General features: G+C 43.7%; 1 protein-coding gene across 11 annotated transcripts in view; it reads right to left on the bottom strand.

The window, feature by feature from the left end:
• Positions 1-1337: 1337 nt before the first annotated feature.
• The window catches only part of WDR19 (WD repeat domain 19), a 92350-nt gene continuing 73047 nt past the window's right edge, over positions 1338-20640 (bottom strand). For 3 of the 11 annotated variants that reach the window (XM_021101109.2, XM_021101112.2, XM_021101111.2), the window contains exons 30-37: positions 20263-20359; positions 18176-18300; positions 14887-14968; positions 12625-12775; positions 11100-11223; positions 9992-10068; positions 9550-9674; positions 1338-1659 (exon numbers count right to left, since the gene is read on the bottom strand). In XM_021101109.2, the coding sequence (XP_020956768.2) occupies positions 9563-9674; positions 9992-10068; positions 11100-11223; positions 12625-12775; positions 14887-14968; positions 18176-18300; positions 20263-20359 (768 nt within the window). In that variant the 3' untranslated portion in view covers positions 1338-1659; positions 9550-9562. Of the gene's footprint in view, positions 1660-9549; positions 9675-9991; positions 10069-11099; positions 11224-12624; positions 13473-14718; positions 14969-17019; positions 17475-17906; positions 18745-19463; positions 20360-20640 lie in introns of those variants that run through there. The other 8 variants (XR_014812318.1, XR_014812321.1, XR_014812320.1 and 5 more) reach the window with 8 other exon arrangements.

Below are 20640 nucleotides of genomic sequence, written 5' to 3'. Positions count from 1 at the left end.
CTTCAGTGAAGACTTACTTGATTGATGACTGCCTCACCTTGCCAGTGGGGTGAGCATAAATTTCTTAGGCATATTCATCCATTTCTATTGCTTTTGGACATGCAGATCATATCTGTTGCCCTGTGCTCCCCAGGAAAAGGGGCTGTTCTCCTTGCAGCCTGAACAGCTGACAGTGTCCTTTACTTGTTAATGGTGATTTGGAGCAACCAGTAAATCCTTATTGGGGCCACTGGATGCAACATATCTTTGTAGCATAAAACTGTACACTTGCTTTTTTGCGATCCACTGAGTCTTGCCATCACTAATCTGTAGCTAACTATGACTATTATTACTACCATTTCATCCATCATTTAAGTTTTGGCACTTTATTATTTGCAGCACCATTAGTTGCCCTCTTAAAGTTGTTAACAAGAAGCACACTGTTAGATATACTAGGAGGAGTGTCTTCCTAAATAAGTTATGGTACAGTTATGCTCATTAAGGCCTATAACTCCCCAAATATAATGTGTTTACCCTCATAGATTCCCGTCTGCTTATGGCTCTTATTACTCTCATAACCTGCAACATCCCTTGAGTGATAACAGAAAACAGAGGGACTGTGGGTGGGTTTAATGGTAATGACTTGTATCACTTAGTAAGCCCAAGGCCTCTACCAGCCTTTGGGAGGGAGGAATGGATCATAACACACTGGAGCCATGCATATGGTACTTCGATGCTATAAAACGTTATTGGCATTTTGGGTTCTACTCTGGGCTCTGTAACACTCAGGATGCTGGTGGCTATACTGTAAAATCGTATCACAAAAAGTTAGGCTACATGACTGTCAGCTGCTCAGACTTTGGTATGTTGGTTTTGGATGGCAGGGCAGCCCACACTGATGTGTATAGTATGGGATGTGTGTGATACGGAAAAGGGCCTTCCACCCACCTTGGGGAAGATTCTGAATTACATCTTCAGGAGAAGTTAGCTGATTTAGAGACATAATACACCTGTAGTTTCATTCATTCTTTCAAATGTTATTTTTTTGTCTTTTTAGGGCTGCACCTGCTGCATGTGTAGGTTCCCAGGCTAGGGGTCTAATCAGAGCTGTAGATGCCAGCCTACACCACAGCCACGCCATATCCTTAACCCACTGAGTGAGGCCAGGGATCAAACCCACAACCTCATGGATTTTACCAATTTTTGATGTTTTTATTCTAGGACTGATTTTGCGAGATAGCCTTGTTTTGTGCAAGTCTCTTAGTTCAAACTTTTTAACACCAACATCTATGCTGCTGCTTCACAATATGCTTCAAAGCATCTTTTCTGTCTTTAAATCCAGGAAAACATCACAAATATCTAAACAATAAGTTTATTTTAAAGGAGGTATTTTAAAATATAAAAGATATCAAAAAGCTGAATATTTACAGTTATGTCATAGGTTACCATTACCAGTGCAGAGCTTAGACTATGTAAGACTCAGAAGGAGAAATATACAAAGTATAATAAACAGCATGTTACATATATCACTGTTGTGCCACTTTATAGAAGGCGAAAATAGTGACCTGGAGAGGTGACCTTTTTTTCCTCCTATATCCAGGAAGGACCATTTCTAAAATCTGCCAGGGGTAGGAACACAGTCTCCTGTGGAAAAATGCTATTTTCTCAGGAACATTGTACCTAGAAAGGATACAAAACCCAAAAAATATGCTTTTAGAAGGGTTTCAAATAATGACTGGCATTTAGTTAAAAAGCCCAGCATAAGATTTTTTTGCTGTTTTCTGGAATGTGGAACAGGATCACTACATTCAAGTGAGAAATTTCTAGTCTTTATAATTAACGCTGAGTTTCAGTCTTGACCTTTCAACTGACTAAAATTGTTTGGGCAAGCTGCTGAACTCTGCAGTTATAAACTGAAGATGATGATACAGCCACCTTACTGGGATGAAAAAATGCAAAGTTGGTGTTCAGCAACTCAACCCAAAGAGACCCATATCAAGACACATTATAATTAAATTGCAACAGTTTTAAGACAAGACTCTTAAAAGCAGCAAAAGAAGATAACTTGTTATGTACTAGGGAAACCCCCTCCCCCCCATAAGACTGTCAGATTTTTCAGCAGAAACTTTGCAGGCTAAGAGAAGAGTGGACTGATAAATTCAAAATGCTGAAAGAATACTGTAAACCAAGAATGCTGTACCTGCCAAAGGCATCCTTCAAAGCTGAAGAAGAGAGTAAGAGTTTCCTGACAAGGAAAAGCTAAAAAAGGTTTGTCATCACTAGACTAACCTTTCAAGAAATATTAGAGATTTCTTTAAGCCAAAATGTAAGGACAGTAACTAATAAAAGGAAAATATGTGAAATTGTAAGTTTTGATGGTAAAGGTATACAGTTAAATTCAGAATTATCTAATGTACTTAGAAACCTAGTGTGAAGGTTAAAGACAAAAGTAGTAGAAATAACCATAATGTTAATGGATACACAAGATAAAAAGGTACAAATTGTGACATCAAAAATAAAGAATATGGATGAGTAGAAAGAGTAAAGTGAGCTTTAGAATGAATGCATGGGAACTTAAGTTATTATCAGCTTCAAATAAACTGTTATATTTTGTGTAAGTCTCAGGGTACCCACAAAGCAAAACCTATAGTAGACAAAAAAAAAAAAAAAAAATCTAAGCATACCAGTACAGAAAACTGTCAAATAACAAAATGAGAAAAGGGAGCAAGAAAAGAGGAAAGGAATTTAAGAATTAAAAAACATCCAGAAAACAAATAACAAAATGGCAGTAAGTCCCTATCTATCAACAACTACTTTAAATATAAATTCTCTGATGAAAAGACAGAATGGATAAAAACCAAGATCCAAATATGTGCTGCCTACAAGATACTCAGCTTTAAGAATACAGATAAGGGGAAGGAATGGAGAGAGATACTCCATACTAATAGAAACTAAAAGAAAGCTAGAGTAGCTATACTTACATCAGACAAAATCAAAGACTATAGTAAGTGACAAAGAAGGCCATTATATAATGTTAAAGGGGTCAATCCACAATGGGATAAAACATTTGTAAATATGCATCCAACATATCAGCACTTACATATATAAAGCAAATATTAATATATCAAAAGGGACAAAGAGTAATGGGGGCTTCATTACCCTACTTTCATCAGTGAGTAGGTTTTCCACAGACACAAAATCAGTAAGGAAACACTGGACTTAAATACGTGAGACCAGATGGTCCTAACAGACATTTTGAGAACCTTCCATCCCAAAGCAGCAGAATACACATTCTTAAGCACACATAGGACAATCTCCAGGATAGATCATAGGTAAGGCCACAAAACAAGTCTTAATAAATTTAGATTGAAATCATATCAAGCATCTTTTCTGACCACAATGGTAGAAACTAGAAATCAGTTACAAGAAAAAAACTGGAAAATTCACAAACATGTAGAGGAGTCAACATACTACTCAACAACCACTGAGTTGAAGAAATCAAAAATACCCAGAATACATGAAAATGGAAATATAGTTGGTTCTCCATATCCATAGGTTCTGGATCTGCAGATCCAACCAACCATGAATCAAAAAATTCAGGGGAAAAAAAGTACCAGAAAAATTCCAAAAAGCAAATGTGAATTTGCCATATGCTGGCCAACTATTTTACATTATGTTTAGATTGTATTAGATATTAAGAGTAACCTAGAGATGAACTCAAGTATATGGGAGAATGTGCATAAGTTATATGCAGACACTATATCATTGTGTATAAGGAGCTTGAGTACCCATGGATTTTGGTGTCCTCTAAGGGTCCTGGAACCAATCCCCCGTGAATATTGAGGGACAACTCTACAACATACCAAAACTTATGGAACCAAAACAGTTCTAAGAAGGAAGCTTCTAACAAACACCCACATTAAGAAATAACAAGATCCTACTGTATGGCGTAGGGAACTACATCCAATCTCCTGGGATAGATAGACCATGATGGGGAAAAAATATAAAAAAAAGAATGTGTGTATAATTTATATGTTTGCATAACTCAGTCACTTGGCCATACAACAGAAATTGGAACAACACTGTAAATCAACTATACTTAAAGAAAAGATAGAAACAGCCTAACATTATACCTTAAGGAACTAGAAAAAGAAGAAGCTAAGTCCAAATTAGTAGAAATATCAAAGAGTAGAAATAAGTGAAATAAGAGTAAAAAAGACAATAGAAATGTTCAATGAAACTAATAGCTTTTTTTTGTTGTTGTTCAAAAGATAAATTGTTAGACTCAAGACTCAAAATCAGAAATGAAATAGATACTACATTTGATACTACAGAAACAAAGGATTATAAGAGACTACTATGAAATAGAACCCCAACAAAATGGACAGCCCAGAAGAAATGGATAAATTGCTAGAAACAACAGTCTAAGACTGAATCATGAAGAAATAGAAAATGAGACCATCAAGGAGTAAAATTACCACCCAGGTGTAACCAGCAATCAGAGACCTCCTCACAAACAAAAATCTAGGATTCACTGGGGAGTTCTACCAAACATTTAAAGAAAAATTAACACCATGACTTGCTTTCCTTGTCATGCTTTTCCAAAAAATAGAAGAGGGAACATTTCCAAATTCATTTCATGAAGCCAGCATTGCTCTGATACCAAAACCACACAAGGAAACTACAAGAAAGAAAATTACAGGCCAGTATCTTTGATGAACATAGTTGTAAAAACCTTCAATGAAATATTAGCAAACGGAATTCAACAATACAGTCAAGGAATCATATACCACAATCAAGTGGGATTTATTCCAGGAATGCAAGGAGAGCCCAGCGTCTAGGACTCAGTATGATATGCCACATTAACAGAATGAAGGATAAAAATCATATGATCATCTTGATAAAAATCATACGATCACCTTGATAAGGAAAAAGCATCTGACAAAATTCAACAACTGTTCATAATAAAAACTTTCACAAAAGTGGGTATAGAGGAGACATACCTCATCGTAATAAAGGCCATAAAGGACAAGCCCATAGTTATACCCACTGTTGAAAAGCTCAAAGCTTTTCCTTGAAGATGAGGAAGAACACAAGGATGTCACTCTTGCCTTAGGCAAGAAAAAGAAAAGGCATCCAGGTAGGAAAAGAATAAACTACTATTTGCAGATGACATATAGGAAACCCTGAAGACCACCAAAAAGGTGTTAGAACTAATCAGCAAAACTGCAAGGTACAAGCTCAAAATACAAAAATCTGCTGTCTTTCTATATACTAATTAACTATCAGAAACAAAAATTAAGAAAGTATTATTTATAATTGCAACAAAAACATTAAAGAGCTTCTGTACAGTGAAGGAAAATAATGAAAAGGCAACCCAAAGAATGGGAGGAACACCTGCAAATCATAGAGCTGATAATTTGGATTAGTTTTCAAAATATATATGGAACACCTACAACTCCATAGGAAAGAAAAATATGATTAAAAAATGGGCTAAGGATCTGAATAGACATTTTTCCAAAGACATAGAAATGGTCAAGAGGTACATGAAAAGGTATTCAGTGTCACCAATCATCAGGGAAATGCAAATCAAACCCACAATGAGCTATCACTTCACACCTGTTAGAGTGGCTATTATCAAAGTGACAGAAAATAACCAGGGTTGGCAAGGATATGGAGAAAAGGTATCCACTGTGCACTGTTGGCAGGAATATAAACTGATGCAGCCATAATGGAAAACTCGAGATTCCTCAAAAATGCTAAAAACAGAACCATCACATGATCCAGCAATTCTACTTTGGTATATTTATCGGAAGGAAAATAAATCTCTATCTTGAAAAGGTATCTGCATGCCAATGTTCATTGCAGAATTATCTACAATAGCCAAGATAAGGAAATGACCTAAGTGTCCACTGATACTGGATAAAGAAAATGACACTGGACGAGTTCCCATCATGGCTTAGTGGTAACGAACCCAACTAGTACCCATGAGGATGGGTTCAATCCTTGGCCTTGCAGTGGGTTAAGACAAATACATATGATTTCATTTATATTTGTAATTAAAAAACAACAACTCTGAACTCATAGATACAGAACAATCTCTTGGTTGCTGGAGGCCTAGGGTGGGAGGTAGGTAGAATGAGGGTGGCCGAAAGGTATAAAATTTAAGTTACAAATGAGTTGTGGGTATATAATATACAGCATGGTGACTGTAGTTAACAATGTATATTTGGAAGCTGACAGAAGAGTAGATGTCATTAAAAAAATGTAAATACATATGTGGTGATGGATGTTTTGTTGTTATGTAGCAATAGAAAAATAACAAATCTCAATCATAATTTGAGCTATTCTCCCCCGCTCCCCTCCCCCACCTGCAACATATGAAAGTTCCCTGGGCAAGGGATCAATCACCCATGCCACAGCAGTGATTCAAGCTGCTACAGTGACAATGCCAGATACCTAACCCTCTGCACCACAAGAAAACTCCCTGAGCAGGCTTTTAAAACAATTTGACAAGCTGAATTCTCAAATTTTAGAGAGAAATGGAAAGAATAATAATCAAAACAGTCTTGGAAAACAATGACAACAAACTTGAAAAGGTTGGAGGATCCACAATACCTAGCTGTAAGATATACTATAAAGTCATAGTAATCAAGACAATAGTATAAAAATATGGGGCAAACAGAGCAATGGCAAAGAAGAGAGGGTCCAGAAGTAGACTCATACTTAAAACCGAACTGATTTTCAACAAAGGCATGCAAGCAGTTCAGTAAGGAAAGACTTTTCAATAGATGGTGTTGGAAGACTGGATATCTGCTTGAGGGGTAAAAAAATCTTACCATAAACGAAAATAACTTCAAGGTAGATCAGAGACCTAGAACTTCTAAAAGAAATCCGAGGCAAATATGCTCCTGACTTCTGAGTAGGCAAATGTTTTCTTAGACACAAAGTAATAACCGTAAAATTAAAAACTGGTAACTCCTCAAAATCTTGTGCTCATCAAAAGACCATTAAGAAAAAGAAGTGGGGAGTTCCCGTTGTGGCACAGTGGTTAACGAATCCGACTAGGAACCATGAGGTTGCGGGTTCGGTCCCTGCCCTTGCTCAGTGGGTTAACGATCCGGCGTTGCCGTGAGCTGTGGTGTAGGTTGCAGACGCGGCTCAGATCCCGCGTTGCTGTGGCTCTGGCGTAGGCTGGCAGCTACAGCTCCGATTGGACCCCTAGCCTGGGAATCTCCATATGCCACGGGAGTGGCCCAAAGAAACAGCAAAAAGACAAAAAAAAAAAAAAAAAGAAAAAAGAAAAAGAAGTGGGTGGAGTTCCTGCTGTGGCACAATGGTTAAGAATCCAACTGCAGCAACTCAGGTTGCTGTGGAGGTGCGGGTTTGATCTCCAGCCTGGTATAGTGGGTTATGGATCCAGCATTGCCGCAGCTGTGGCTTGAATTTGACTGCTGGCCCGGGAGGTTTCATATGCTGTGGGTATGGCCAAAAAGGAGAAAATAATTGCAAAATAAATCTAAGGCTTCTATCTAGAATACAAATAAAGAATCTTTATATAATAAAAGACAATAATAAAGGAACAGTGTTTTCAACAAATGGTGCTGAGACGTGTGGTAATCCACATGCAAAAGAAAGAAATTGGATCCCTACCTCACACCACATATAAAAATGTAATGTAAGAGTAACAAGTATAAAACTCTTAGAAGGAAACATAGGTGTAAATCTTTGTGACCATGGATTAAGCAGTGGTGTCTTACACATGACACCAAGACTACAATCAACCAAAGGAAAAAAATAAACTGGACTTCATCAAAATAAAAACTTTCATACATTGAAGGATACTATCAAGAAAGTAAAAAAAAACAAAAAAACAAAAAAACCCCAATAACCTCCACAGAATAAGAGAAGGTATTTGCAAATCATGTATCTGATAAAGAACTTGTACTAGAACATTTTAAGAATTCTTGTAACAATAAAAAGACAACATACCTAGTTAAAATAGGTGAAGGACTTGGACTTGTCTCTTAAGAAGATGTACGAATGGCCAAAAAAGCACATGGAAAGATGCTCCACATCATTATCATTAGGGAAGTGCAAATCAAAACCACAATGAGATACCACTTCACACCTACTAGGATGGCTATAATCAGAAAGGCCCTCAGGAACAAGCGTTGTGTGGGGAAACTAGCACCCTTCTCTGCCACTAGTGGGATGTGAGAGATGGGAGGTGGTGCAGAAAGCAGTCTGGGGTGTCTGAGGAGCAGCCAAAAGGCCAGTGAGGCTGCAGCATGGTGGGGGGAGGAGGAGGCTGGGGCCAGCTCATAGAGAGCCTTTAATTTTGAAACTTGATATTTTACTGTTTATGGCCATGCTCCTGGCATATGGAAGTTCCTGGGCCAGGGACTGAATCCGAGCCACAGCTGCAACCTATGCCACAGCTGGTGCAATGCCGGAGCCTTTAACCCACTATGCTGGGCCCTGGCCTCCACAGCGACCTGAGCCCTACAGTCAGAGCCTTAGCCATTGCACCACAGCAGGCACTCCATAAATATATATAGTCTTTTAGGCTCTTGGTCTTTGCAGGCATGATAAAAAGCCCCCCCTCTGCCTCCGCCCCCTGCCCAAGGAAAGGAAACACATACACTGGAGACTTGCCCGTGGCCTGGGTGACTGAGGGTGTCTAGATTTCCACCCTGATCAGCTGGTTGGATGGAGCTGGTCGAGGGAGTGAAGATTGTGAGAACAGGTTTTGCGTGAAAACCTAGAGTTGTGTTTTAACTAGGTTTAGTGCCGTGTCAGAGACTAATCTTATACCTTCCTTTTGATTAAAGAATCTTCTGAGTTTTTGGCAGGGGCTTTTGGCTTTCCCTGCCTCCCCTTGCAGAGTGTGGCCAGTGAAGTGAGAATGAAAGGGATATGTGCTGCTTCCATACAACAAAAATGAAACTTGGGGGAGCTCCTGTTGTGGCTCAGCAGGTTAAAAATCCAAATAGTATCCATGAGGATGTGGGTTCAGTCCCTGGCCTTGCTCAGTGGCTGAAGGATCTGGCATTCTGGCAAGCTGTGGTGTAGGTCACAGATGCAGCTTGGATCCAGTGTTGCTGTGGTTGTGGCCTAGGCCTCAGCTGTAGCTCTGATTGGACTCCTATCCTGGGAACTTCCATATGCCACGGGTGTAGCCCTAAAAAGAAGAAAGGAAAGAAAAAAATTGGAGATTGTTCAAGTATCTAGAAGCAAAAATTTTTACAGTATATTCTCCTGAATTACAGAACTTTAAAAAACTCCATACGCTATAGTTTTAAAAGAAGCCCATAAAATGGATTTGATAAAATATATTCTGGTTGGAACACATGATGCTGCTTGACCTCTGTCACTATGTAGACTGTATGTACATCCTGCAATTAAGCATTTTTTTTTTAAAGTAGTACATCAGAAGTTTGTTGTTGGTTCAAATCTGATGACTTACATGATGCACAAAAAGGAGCCAATAGCAAAACACACTGTAAGGCGGTATCTGCACTGCGGGCCTCATGCTCTGGGAAGATAAGTGGAGGGCCTGGCACTTACCTGCATGTGCCAATCACTGCTCCACTTCTGTCTGCAGGTACTGGGTGTAGTCTGAGATTTTCTTCAGTTGAGCCAAGTTTAATCTTTCTGAACACATAGGACATGTTCTCTCAGTGTTTAACATTCTGTTAGGGAAGGGAAAGGCAGAGTAGATTAAATATATAATATTCTTTTATCTTTGGGTTATTGTGATGTGATAAAAAACCATTCCTGTCTACTTAGTACATGTTCATCATGCGATTAAGAATTAAGACTATTCAGTCCCATGTAGGATCTCCTTTAAGGAAAATGTTCTCCAAGGTCACAGAAGGTTCTTCCAAGAAGACAACATGGGTCTATAGGGATTTTTAGGGACATGACTAAAGAGACCTCAGAATAAAAGTGGTTGAATAGAAGGCCTATTTTTTGGTGACTCTGTATGGCTGAAATGATGCTCACTCACCTCTTGAATTCTGAGTACAAAGCAGGGAAGTCACAGTGTGGACACACCGTCCAGTCATCCTTCAGCATGTGTCGACCCTGGAAGCAGTGCAATGAAGAGTAAAATTCATCTTGATTTTTAAAACTCCTATCATTACTCAAGTATAATACACGTTACAGTATAAGAGCCAGACCTCTAAATTATGAAATTATTTCACACAGGTGGGCAACTGTATAGAAAGAAATCGCACCCAAAGGACTAAAGCCACATTTTATTTATCAAATTAATATATAAAAAAATAATCTTCAATATTGTGACATTACCTAAATATATTTTCCTTTAAAATAAAGCTTATATTAGCCAAATGATTAAAAATCCCTATTTAAAATTTTTTTCTAATAGGTCTTAATATTAAAGATTATAAAACTGCCACTTGTTTTTTTTTTTTTTTTTTTTTTCTTTTTACTATTTCTTTGGGCCGCTCCCACGGCATATGGAGGTTCCCAGGCTAGGGGTCGAATCGAAGCTGTAGCCACCGGCCTACGCCAGAGCCACAGCAACGCAGGATCCGAGCCGCGTCTGCAACCTACACCACAGCTCACGGCAACGCCGAATCCTTAACCCACTGAGCGAGGCCAGGGACCGAACCCACAACCTCATGGTTCCTAGTCGGATTCATTAGCCACTGCGCCACGACGGGAACTCCAAAAAACTGCCACTTGTTAATGGCTGCAGCATGCCAGGTTATTATATTACAGCTTCATACATGTTCTCTCATCAAACTGATTTATCTCAATAGGCAGGTACTGTTCGGATGAAAATAGCAACATAAAAGCAAATCACACCAGGTTACTCGGCCAGTAAGTGGCAGAAAGAGGATCGAATTAAGCCCAGGACTCTCTGATCCCCTGGTGTGTGCCGTCCTGCCCCCCATTGCCTTCTGATACTCAGATTATATGCCATGAATAGAACTTTCAACTTTGTTGACCATGAAATTATATACTGTGTTGCAGGGAATTTGAGGGATAAGATTATTTCAGAAGTGAAGAAAGGGTTGACATACATCAGGTTTTCAAAGGGGTTATACTTAGATATGCAAAGGAAGGGAAATGACGAGAAAGAGGCTTACTGTTGCGATGCAATATGGGATGTTATTTTTACATCCAGGACAGAGGAGTTCGCACTCTGGGAGAAGAAATTCGCAGAATGGGCACGGGGTGGTGGCCTCTTCTGTCTCGGATGTATCAGGTCTCCTGTGAGGGAGGATCACGTGTGACGCGCCTGCTGCTTCACCTCAGACGCTGACGCTACACACAAGCTCCAGCCCAGGGAGGAGGAAGAGGGACAAGGACTGGAGGACTGTGGAATCACTCGGGCCACCTTTGGGGAGCTGGAGTTCACAGCATGTTATGTGACAGAAAACACGAGTGGGTCTGGCTGGCTCCTGTCCTCCTGAGCCTTGGGTGGCAAGCTTGCCATCTCTCTGCTGCGTCTCCCTCTGGGTACTGACGTGGTGAAGGTGGACGGGGCTGTGCCTCACAACTTCCTGCGACAAGGGCGGTGTTCTGATTCTGTGCTCTCCCCCACACAGCCACAAGCCACACGTGCTCTGGCGTTTTCTCCCCACCTCTCTCTCGTGCTGGCAGGTATGCTGGGTCAGAGCGCTGTGTCTGATGCTCCATGGCCTGTCACCTTCAAAAAGGGCCAGTGTTTCAGCAGGCCTGTCTGGGTCAGATCTGCATGAGCTCAGCCAACACTACAGTAGTGTTTGCTTCCCTTTGCTACTACTGGTGCTGAGATGAGAGTTCTGGGGCAAGATTCAGGTACACCTGGGTTCCCTGGTCATGATGGGACTAACAGGTACCCCAAATGTCATTAGTTGAACTAGTGGTAGTACAGAATTATTATGTGACTACAATTAATTTTTTCCTTTTGGAAATAGGAGTGCTACTTTTTTCTAGTTTTCCTGTAGAAAACCAGGCCACCCTCCTGCTTTCTCAAGTGAGAACCTAACCTCTGTGCCTTTGGAGCCACCTGGGGTTTGGAAATGAACTCTCTTCTCATAATAGGCTGTGTTTCTTGTACTGAGAAAGTCACTGTCCCCCTGTGGTAGACCCTGTCTGCTGCCTGACAGCCATCCTTTCCTTCTTCCTTGCCAAGAGAACTTTGTTTTTACTCAGCAATATGCTTCACAGCTAGAGGCAGCCACACGGCAGAGTACTGGCCGAGGAGATGTGCCTGGAAGTTCTGGGCCGGGGAGTGTCCTTCCTAACTAAAACGGCAAAGACATGTTTTGCCTTTTGATTTCCCTGTTTCTTCCTTGAACGGGGTATGTGATGTCAGACAACCACAACTGTGTGGCCACGAGGACGAAACTTCTAGGCCCTGGATGGTGAAGCTGAAGGCAGAGGGGTAGGTCTTTGGTGACATCAGGAATCAGGACACAGCAGCACCAGCCCTGGACCACCATGCTTTGTATGTGAGTCAATTAAATCCTGACTTATTTGAGTTGGGTTTCCTGCTGCTGGTAGCTGAGTACAATCCTAACTGCTACCCCAGCCCATGTTCTCCTGGAGCCTGGGCATTAGCAGCTACGTTCTGAAAAATCCACTGTGAGCTGTGATCAGGCGGTAGCAACAGCTGTCCCCACCTACCTGACCATTGCCTCAATCTTCTTTTTGTATTTGGCATCTATCTTGTTGCGGTACTCGGGCCGCATCAACGTGGCTGCAAAGCTGAAGGCAGAGTTCTTCAGGCCAGCCCTGTGACACTCGATGACAGTGGACGTCAGGATGGGCACGATGTCTGCAGCGCAAGGGAGGGGCAGAAAGAGCACACTGCATCCACTGGCATGACGCCAGCATCGCACCTCTCCAAATTTGCTTTTTCTGGCAAAGAACCAGATCTGACCTGTTTAACGAGGAACTGGCACAGCAGTGGTGTCAGGTAACTGTCAAGACAGAGTCCTTTCCCTGATTATACTGTGCTTGGCCTGTGACACCAGGACCCACACGCCCCTGAGGCAGCGTTTTGCATGCATCCTTCCCCACCTGAGCTTTGCATCTGACAGGACTGCTGACAAATGGGTAAAGGAGATTAACAATTTTATGCACTAAGCTCTGCATGCACCTATTTCTTCAGGACAGATACCTAGAAGTCAGATTACTGGCTCAAAGAATGTAACTTAAAAACAAAATACCCCTAGTATTGCCAAGCTGCTTTTCTAGAAAGGCCACAACCAGATCCATTCCCACCAACAGTCCTGAGAGCACCTGTCCTACCACACACTTGGCCAGCACAGTGTACAGTTATTTTAGTCTTTTTCATGTATCAAAAAAGAACACATTTAAGTTCCCCTTGTGGCTCAGCAGCTTAAGAACCTGACAATAGTGTCCGTGAGGGTACAGTTGATGCCTGGCCTTGCTCAGTGGGTTAAAGATCTGGCATTGCCATGAGCTGTGGTGTAGGTCGCAGATACGGCTTAGACCCTGTGTTGCTGTGGCTGTGGTGTAGGCCGGCAACTGCAGCTCTGATTTGACCCCTGGACTGGGAACTTCCATATGCTGCCAGTGAGGCCCTAAAAAGAAAAACAAACAAACTAGAGAACAGAGATTGATGAAGTATGACCTGAGGGTGAAATCTGGGCTTCCATATCCCTATGACCCATGAGCTAAGAAAGGATTTTACATTTTTAAGTGGAAAAAAAATCAATAGAATGTTTCGTGGCATGTGAAAATTATGAGATTTGAATTTTAGTGTCCAAAAGCATCCAGTTCTCTTGGAACACAGCCATGCTCACTCATTTATGTGAGGTTCACGCCAAAACGGCAGAGTTGAACAGCTGCAGCAGAGACTCTATGGCCCACACAGCCCTGCCATCTGGCCCTTTACAGAAAAAATTTGTTGACCCCATCATAGAATGTGGCAAAATCAAATCACCGAAATATTACAGTGACATCTTTTAGAAAAATGGACTTTTTCAGAGGCAGTGGCCTACACTGGTTGAGAACAGAGTCAGACTTAATGGGCTGACAGCATGAACTCAGGCAGGTGTTGCCTCACCTCCTTTGCCCCAGTTGGCTTATCTGTGAGATAGCGAGAACCATAATAGGACACGTGTGTGCAGTCTGGAGACTGTTATTCTTAGAAAGACCTGCTTGAAAGGTTGGTCTTTGGCTGGTGTCTGGGCACTTGGATTTGGGGAGCGTTCCCACCATTTCCAAACCTGAGAAGAGTGGCTCCCTGTGCCTGAGCTCTTTGTACAAACCATGGGTTTATGCTGAGCACCTGCTTTCTGGAAGCCTGCAGACTTGGTACATGTCAAGCAGGGGATGCCGATGAGAACTCCCTGCATCAAGACCAGCCCCAGGCGCCGACTCTCTCCCGCATGTCCTGGTAGATACCATCTTACTCGGGTGGCCCCGAGGCTGAGTGGGTCCTGCGTGACTTCATGGGGCGGGCGTGGGTGACCCTAAGGTGCAGGCACCTGACCTCCAGACCCGGGTCTGCACCTTTCCCCTTGGCTGACTGGGCCATATCCTTCCACTGTGGTCAGTTTTAGCTTCAGCACTACTATATGTGAAGCTACACGAGTCCTCCTAGTGAATTATCAAACTTGAGGATGCTGGTTGCACCACTCTATGAGGTTGTTGCAAGGATTATTTTTTAAGGGCCTCATCTGCAGCATATGGAGGTTCCCAGGCTAGGGGTCGAATCAGGCTGCATCTGTAGGTGCAGGCCTACACCACAGCCATGTGGGATCCACGCTACATCTGTGCCCTACACCGCAGCTCATGGCAACACTGGATCCTTAACCCACTGAGCAAGGCCAGGGATCGAACCTGCAACCTCATGGTTCGCTAGCTCTTACCAGGCTACCCTCCGACATGCGGGCAGGGGCTCTTCTCAGTACTCACGTGACGGAAATTTGCTGATATTGTTGGCCACCCGGATAAGCATACGCGCCCCTTTCATATGATCTCCATTTTTAACATGAATCTGAAATAAATGACAAATTTTACTAAATTAACCTTAATTCATGCTTTATTCCCCCTATAAACCACAACTTGCTTGCGACCCAGAATGGGCTGCTTGTGAGGTCCCTGCAGCCCGACCTGGCTAATGCCACTTGGGGTTCCTCCCTTTTGTCCCGGCCTCCAGCAGCTGCTGCCTGGCACCTGGCCTCAGCCCTGCTCTGCGCTCTGCTTTCCCCTTTGCTCTAGACCACTCGTCATGAGTTCAAAGCCGTGGCCCATCTCTTACTGCCGTTTCTGGGGGACGGACAAGACCAGCTTTACCGAGTGGTTGTGAGACCTGCGAGCTGAGTGAGGCAGGAGAGAGGACGAGGTGTTACAGGAGGAGGGCGCTGCCTGTGTGGGGAAGGGGCATCGATGAGGTTAAGGACAAGTGGGTCTGGGAGGCAAGGAGAGGGTCCACTTAGGATGACACGAGGCTGGAGCGTCAGCAGGGCCACAACATCACTGCAGCCGTCCAGGGGGACGCAGACAGACATACGTCAGAAGTGACAGTATTTGGTGAGAAGGTGAAGCTCCAGGCACCAGGTCTGAGCAGATGCGGGATGGTGTAATTCACTGCGCACTGCAACCTAATTAATAATTGTGAACCGAACCTAAAGGCGGGGAAGGGAAGCCCCTGTGTCCTGCCCTCGTCCTCCACTGACTCCCTGGGCCTCCGACTGCCCGGCCCAGCCATCCACATGCCAAGGTCCCAGGCTGTCCAAAGGCCCTGTCCCAGTTCCTCCCTGCTTGGGGAGGAAGCGCCCGCCAAAGCCAAGACTCCATTCCCCTGAAATGCGGATGACTTTCTCCAGCCCTTTGTGTCAAGATGCCTGGGACAGTTTTACATCAATTAGTTCGTACTTGATTACGTCCAGTAGTTTCCCCTTTGATACCACAAGCAGTTAAAAAGCTTGAAGATGGCTGGGGCTGAAATAAGAGACCAGAGCAGAGGTGCAAGGGTGCTCTTCAGTGGGAGGGGAGGAGGAAGTGATGGGCCAGCTCTTAGGGCTGGAGGACAACAAAAAGACTCCAGAACCATCCCAATGGCTTACGGTGGAAGAAAGCCCTGACCTTGGAGGGCTTCTTATGAAAATCCCTATTTTTGCTCCCTCTTCCATTAGTTTCTGTCCTCCCTTCCCCTCCAAAGGCTCCATTTTACCGGATTCTGTACCCCCAGCTCACTGGCACCACCACTTAGGTCTGAGGCTGAGAAAACCCTCCCGCCCCCTTCCTAGTCCTTTCTGAGCAAGAGAAGGGAACATAGCCCTGGGGGGATTGCAAGCTGGAATTCTAAATTTCCCCTTACAGTCAGTACTCTGGACCTATGCAGCCCAACGTGGTAGCCACTAGTCACATGTGGCCATTTAAATTTAAAAATTAAGATTATATAAAGGCTGGAGTTCCCATTGTGGCATAGCAGAAATGAATCAGGCTAGGAACCATGAGGCTGTGGGTTCGATCCCTGGCCTCGCTCAGTGGGTTCAAGATCTGGTGCTACCATGAGCTATGGTGTAGGTGATAGATGCAGCTTGGATCCTGTGTGACTGTGGCTGTGGCGTAGGCTGGCAGCTGGAGCTCCGATTCAACCCCTAGCCCAGGAACCTCCATATGCCGCGGGAGCGGCCCTAAAATGCAAAAAAAGGATTCTATAAAGGTTAAAATTTAGTTTATCAGTTGCATTATCTGTATTTCAAGTGCTCCATAGCCAGGCTCATGGATACAGAACACTTCCATCACTGTAGAAGGTTTTACTCTTATGGACCATAATTAGGATCTAAATCATTTATAACATCATTGCTATAACCTAGGAAGTTTTGAAATTAAGTAAGTTCCTGTGCACTAGCCTGAAAACCAACTTAGCATTAATATGGGAAGATGAACTCTGGCATAAGTGAATAGTTGAAAAAAAATATGTAAGTTGGACCCTACCTGTATTTTTACAAAGATGTGTTTATATATAAATATGTATATTTATATAAAATTGTATGTTATAAATACATATAACATTTATGTAACTTGTACACAGAAGTATTTCAGGTTTGCATGCTCTTTTTTATTGAAAACTACTGATTAAAAAATGCAATAGACAACTGGAGTGAAATATAATTCTAATGTGTTAGAAAAATAAAAGGGTGCACATGTGTATTTTAAACGCAGTGTTAACTGTTGTATCTCACAGTGAACTTAAAGGGAAAATTATTTTTTCATTGTGCTTTTCTATAGGCTCTAAATTTTCTTGTGACTATCAGATGAAAACTAAAGAGTATTAAACAATTAGAACTGTATAAAATCCACTGTCAGAATTAATAAGCTAAAAGCTCTGGCTAAATAAAAATGTTTTAAGTAAATCTTTTTTGACCAAGTAATACATATATATGCTTCAAAAACTGAAACAAAATGAAAAGATATAGGAGTTCCTGTCGTGGCTAGGTGGTTAATGAATCCGACCAGGAACCATGAGGTTGCGGGTTCAATCCCTGGCCTCGCTCAGTGGGTTAAGGATCCGGCATTGCCGTGAGCTGTGGTGTAGGCGCAGATGGGGCTTGGATCCCGAGTTGCTGCAGCTCTGGTGTAGGCCGGTGGCTACAGCTCCGACTGGACCCCTAGCCTGGGAACCTCCACATGCGGCGGGTGAAGCCCTAGAAAAAAAGGCAAAAAGACAAAAAAAAAAAAAAAAAAGAAAAGATGTACTATATGGAAAAATTTGTTCTCCCTCTGCTCCCCTGATTTGGTGCCATGCCTCCTCTATCTCATGTTTTGACTCCTTCAGGACACAATTTTTTAAAGTGTATTATCCCCCCCACCCCACCTTTTACGGCCACACTGGCGGCATGTGGAAGTTCCCAGGCTAGGAGTTGAATCCGAGCCCCATCTGTGACCTACACCACAGCCACAGCCACACTGAATCCTTAACCCACTAAGTGAGGCCAGGGATCAAACCCACATCTTCATGGACACTATGTCAGGTTCTTAACCGGCTGAGCCACAACGGGAGCTCCAGATTTCTAATTGCGTTTGCAGTGACTACACAAAAGGCAGCGTATGGTATAATTATTCTGTATCTTGCTTATTTTCACTTAGCGATACAGAGATCTAGGAAACTGCTCTAAGGGAAAGGGGCCCCGAGGAAAGGCCGGCAGGCGATGAGCACACCTGGCCCATTGCGTCCCGTCACCGGAGGCCTCACCTTCACCAGGATGTAACTGTGCAGAATCATGAGGTTGGTGGCCATCTCGGAGGGGATCTTGATCTTCTGGGCTTTCAGTTCCGCGTACATGCTGAAGAGAACGTCATGTGCGTTCCGATAGTTCCCTTGAAAAGAGGAGGAGGTCGGAGGACATTCTTACTGCAAAGGATGCCAGCTGAGGACTTGCCACCATTTCGCAGGTGGATTGTGTTCGTCATTAGCCGTATCTTAATCGTTTCTTATATCAAGTAACATGGTAGTTTTTCCTGTTGTGATATCAGTCCCTCAGGGAGAAGGGCCAACAGGATGTCTGGCCCTCACGTCCAACAGGTCATCAGGTTCTGGGTCCCCCAGATTCAGCTCCCCACGCCCCCAGGCCACTGCTAATGCCTCTCGCCATCCCTCTGCAGTGGGGTACTAACAGGTATCCTTCTGAGGAACACCATTCTGAGGCCTGCGTTCTGATTTCTGAGTGTTCTTGTAAAAACCGCAAGCCTGGAGTTCCCCTCATGGCTCAGTGGTTAACGAGTCCGACTAGGAACCGTGAGGTTGTGGGTTCGATCCCTGGCCTCACTCAGTGGGTTAAGGATCCGGCATTGCCATGAGCGGTGGCGTAGATTGTAGATGCAGCTGGGATCCCGAGTTGCTGTGGCTCTGGTGTAGGCCTGCCGCTGTAGCTCCGATTAGACCTCTAGCCTGGGAACTTCCACAAGGACAAAAAACAAAAAAACAAAAAACAAAACCCCGCAAGCCTCACCCCCAGCCCCCAAACCTCAAGGTTACAGCCAACAGGAAACCCTCCAAAGGTCTTAGGGATCAAGTGCACATCCTCAAGCAGAGGACTTGAGCCCTTCAGGATCTGCCTCTGTCTGCCTTTTGAACGGCCTTTGCCTCGCCTCCACTCAGTCTCGGGCGATGCCGCAGCGTCCCTGAGCGTGGGTGTCCCCTCCCCACACTGCCCTCTCCCTCGGCTCCCGCTGGCTCATCCTTCCAAATCAGCCGAAGCGTCTGCTGCCTTCACTCACCTCTATCCTCCAACTCTCCCCTCAGGATGAGGGGGATCCCCAGTCCTGGGGCCCTTTTCATGTATTTCTTCTTTTTTTTTTTTCCTTTTTAGGGCCACACCCATGGCATATGGAAGTTCCCAGCTAGGGGTCAAATCAGAGCTGTAGCCGTTGGCCTACACCACAACCCCATCAATACAGGATCCAAGCAGAGTCTGAGACCTACACCACAGCTCACGGCAATGCTGGATCCTTAACACACTGAGTGAGGCCAGGGATCGAACCTGCATCCTCATGAAGACTATGTTGGGTTCTTAATCTGCTGAGCCATGACGGGAACTCCTTAATGTCTTTTAGTCTGGCCCTTATCACCCTGTATATTAGCTCTGAATTGAGTTTTGGTCTCTCCTATTCATCAGGAGTCCTTGAGAGCCAACCTGGGGCTCCGTCCTCTGAGTCCTGACTCCTCCCATGTATCTGACAGGCGGAGGTGTTAGATAAACATAAGCTGAAAAAAGAATGGCTTCTTTAATTCCATATTTTTCCCAAATGGTATTCCATATTTATGAACATCTAAAAGCATCAGCTTGCAAAAACTAGTGAAAACATCAGACTAATTCCCTGACTTTTTCAATAAATATTTACAGAGCACAGACACGAGCAGAGCTATTCCAGAGATCCTATAAACCGTCCTTGCATATTAAAAAGAACCAGGTCTATCATCATACCACATCCTCTTCCATCTTCCACTGTCCCTTATACTGTTAAGGCCAAATACCTGGGCTGGAAAGAAAGTGTAGGGACAGTATAGGGGGTGCTGTGTGCAGTCAGAGAAGTTGTCAGCAGGAGACAAAGTGTAAGCCCGGAAGAGGCGAGGAAACAGCACCTGACACAGGAGGCCTCAGTGGAGTTGCTCCACGTCCTCCTGTGATGGTGAATTATTTCTCCTCTGAAACCTAGAAATGGTTATCCCCCTCGTCTTCTGGGTTCGAAGCCAGCCTAGATTGGGCACGGGCAGAGAAGGGGCTGAAGCCTGACTCTACTACTTGTTTGGGGAGAAAAGCATGCACGTTGGGGACCCACCTGCAGACTGCTCTTCCCTGGCGATGATGATGGCGGTGCGCGCGGCCTCTCGGTACTGCTTCAGCGCCATGTACAAGCGGAACAGGTACTTGGCATCCTGACATACAAACCGTTAGAGAAACCTCACTTGCTGCATTAGCTAAGGGGAGAAACACCTCAAGTGTGCACTTCAGTTAGAATCACATTCACTTTCTAGTAGCTGTTTTAAGAAAGTCAATGGGGAGTGCCCATTGTGGCTCAGCGGCAACAAACCCAACTAGGATCCATGAGGATGTAGGTTCGATCCCTGGCCTGGCTCAGTGGGTTAAGGAAGCAGCCTCGCCCTGAGCTGTGGCGCAGGTCACAGACATGGCTCGGATGCTGTGTTGCCGTGGCTGT

Source organism: Sus scrofa, chromosome 8, assembly GCF_054392235.1.
Source record: "Sus scrofa isolate SSC_HxYL_T2T_F1_AM1 chromosome 8, Sscrofa_HxYL_maternal_Yorkshire_Landrace_v2.0, whole genome shotgun sequence".
In the NCBI taxonomy this organism is placed as follows: Eukaryota; Metazoa; Chordata; class Mammalia; order Artiodactyla; family Suidae; genus Sus; species Sus scrofa.
This window is presented reverse-complemented; position numbering and strand designations above follow the sequence as displayed.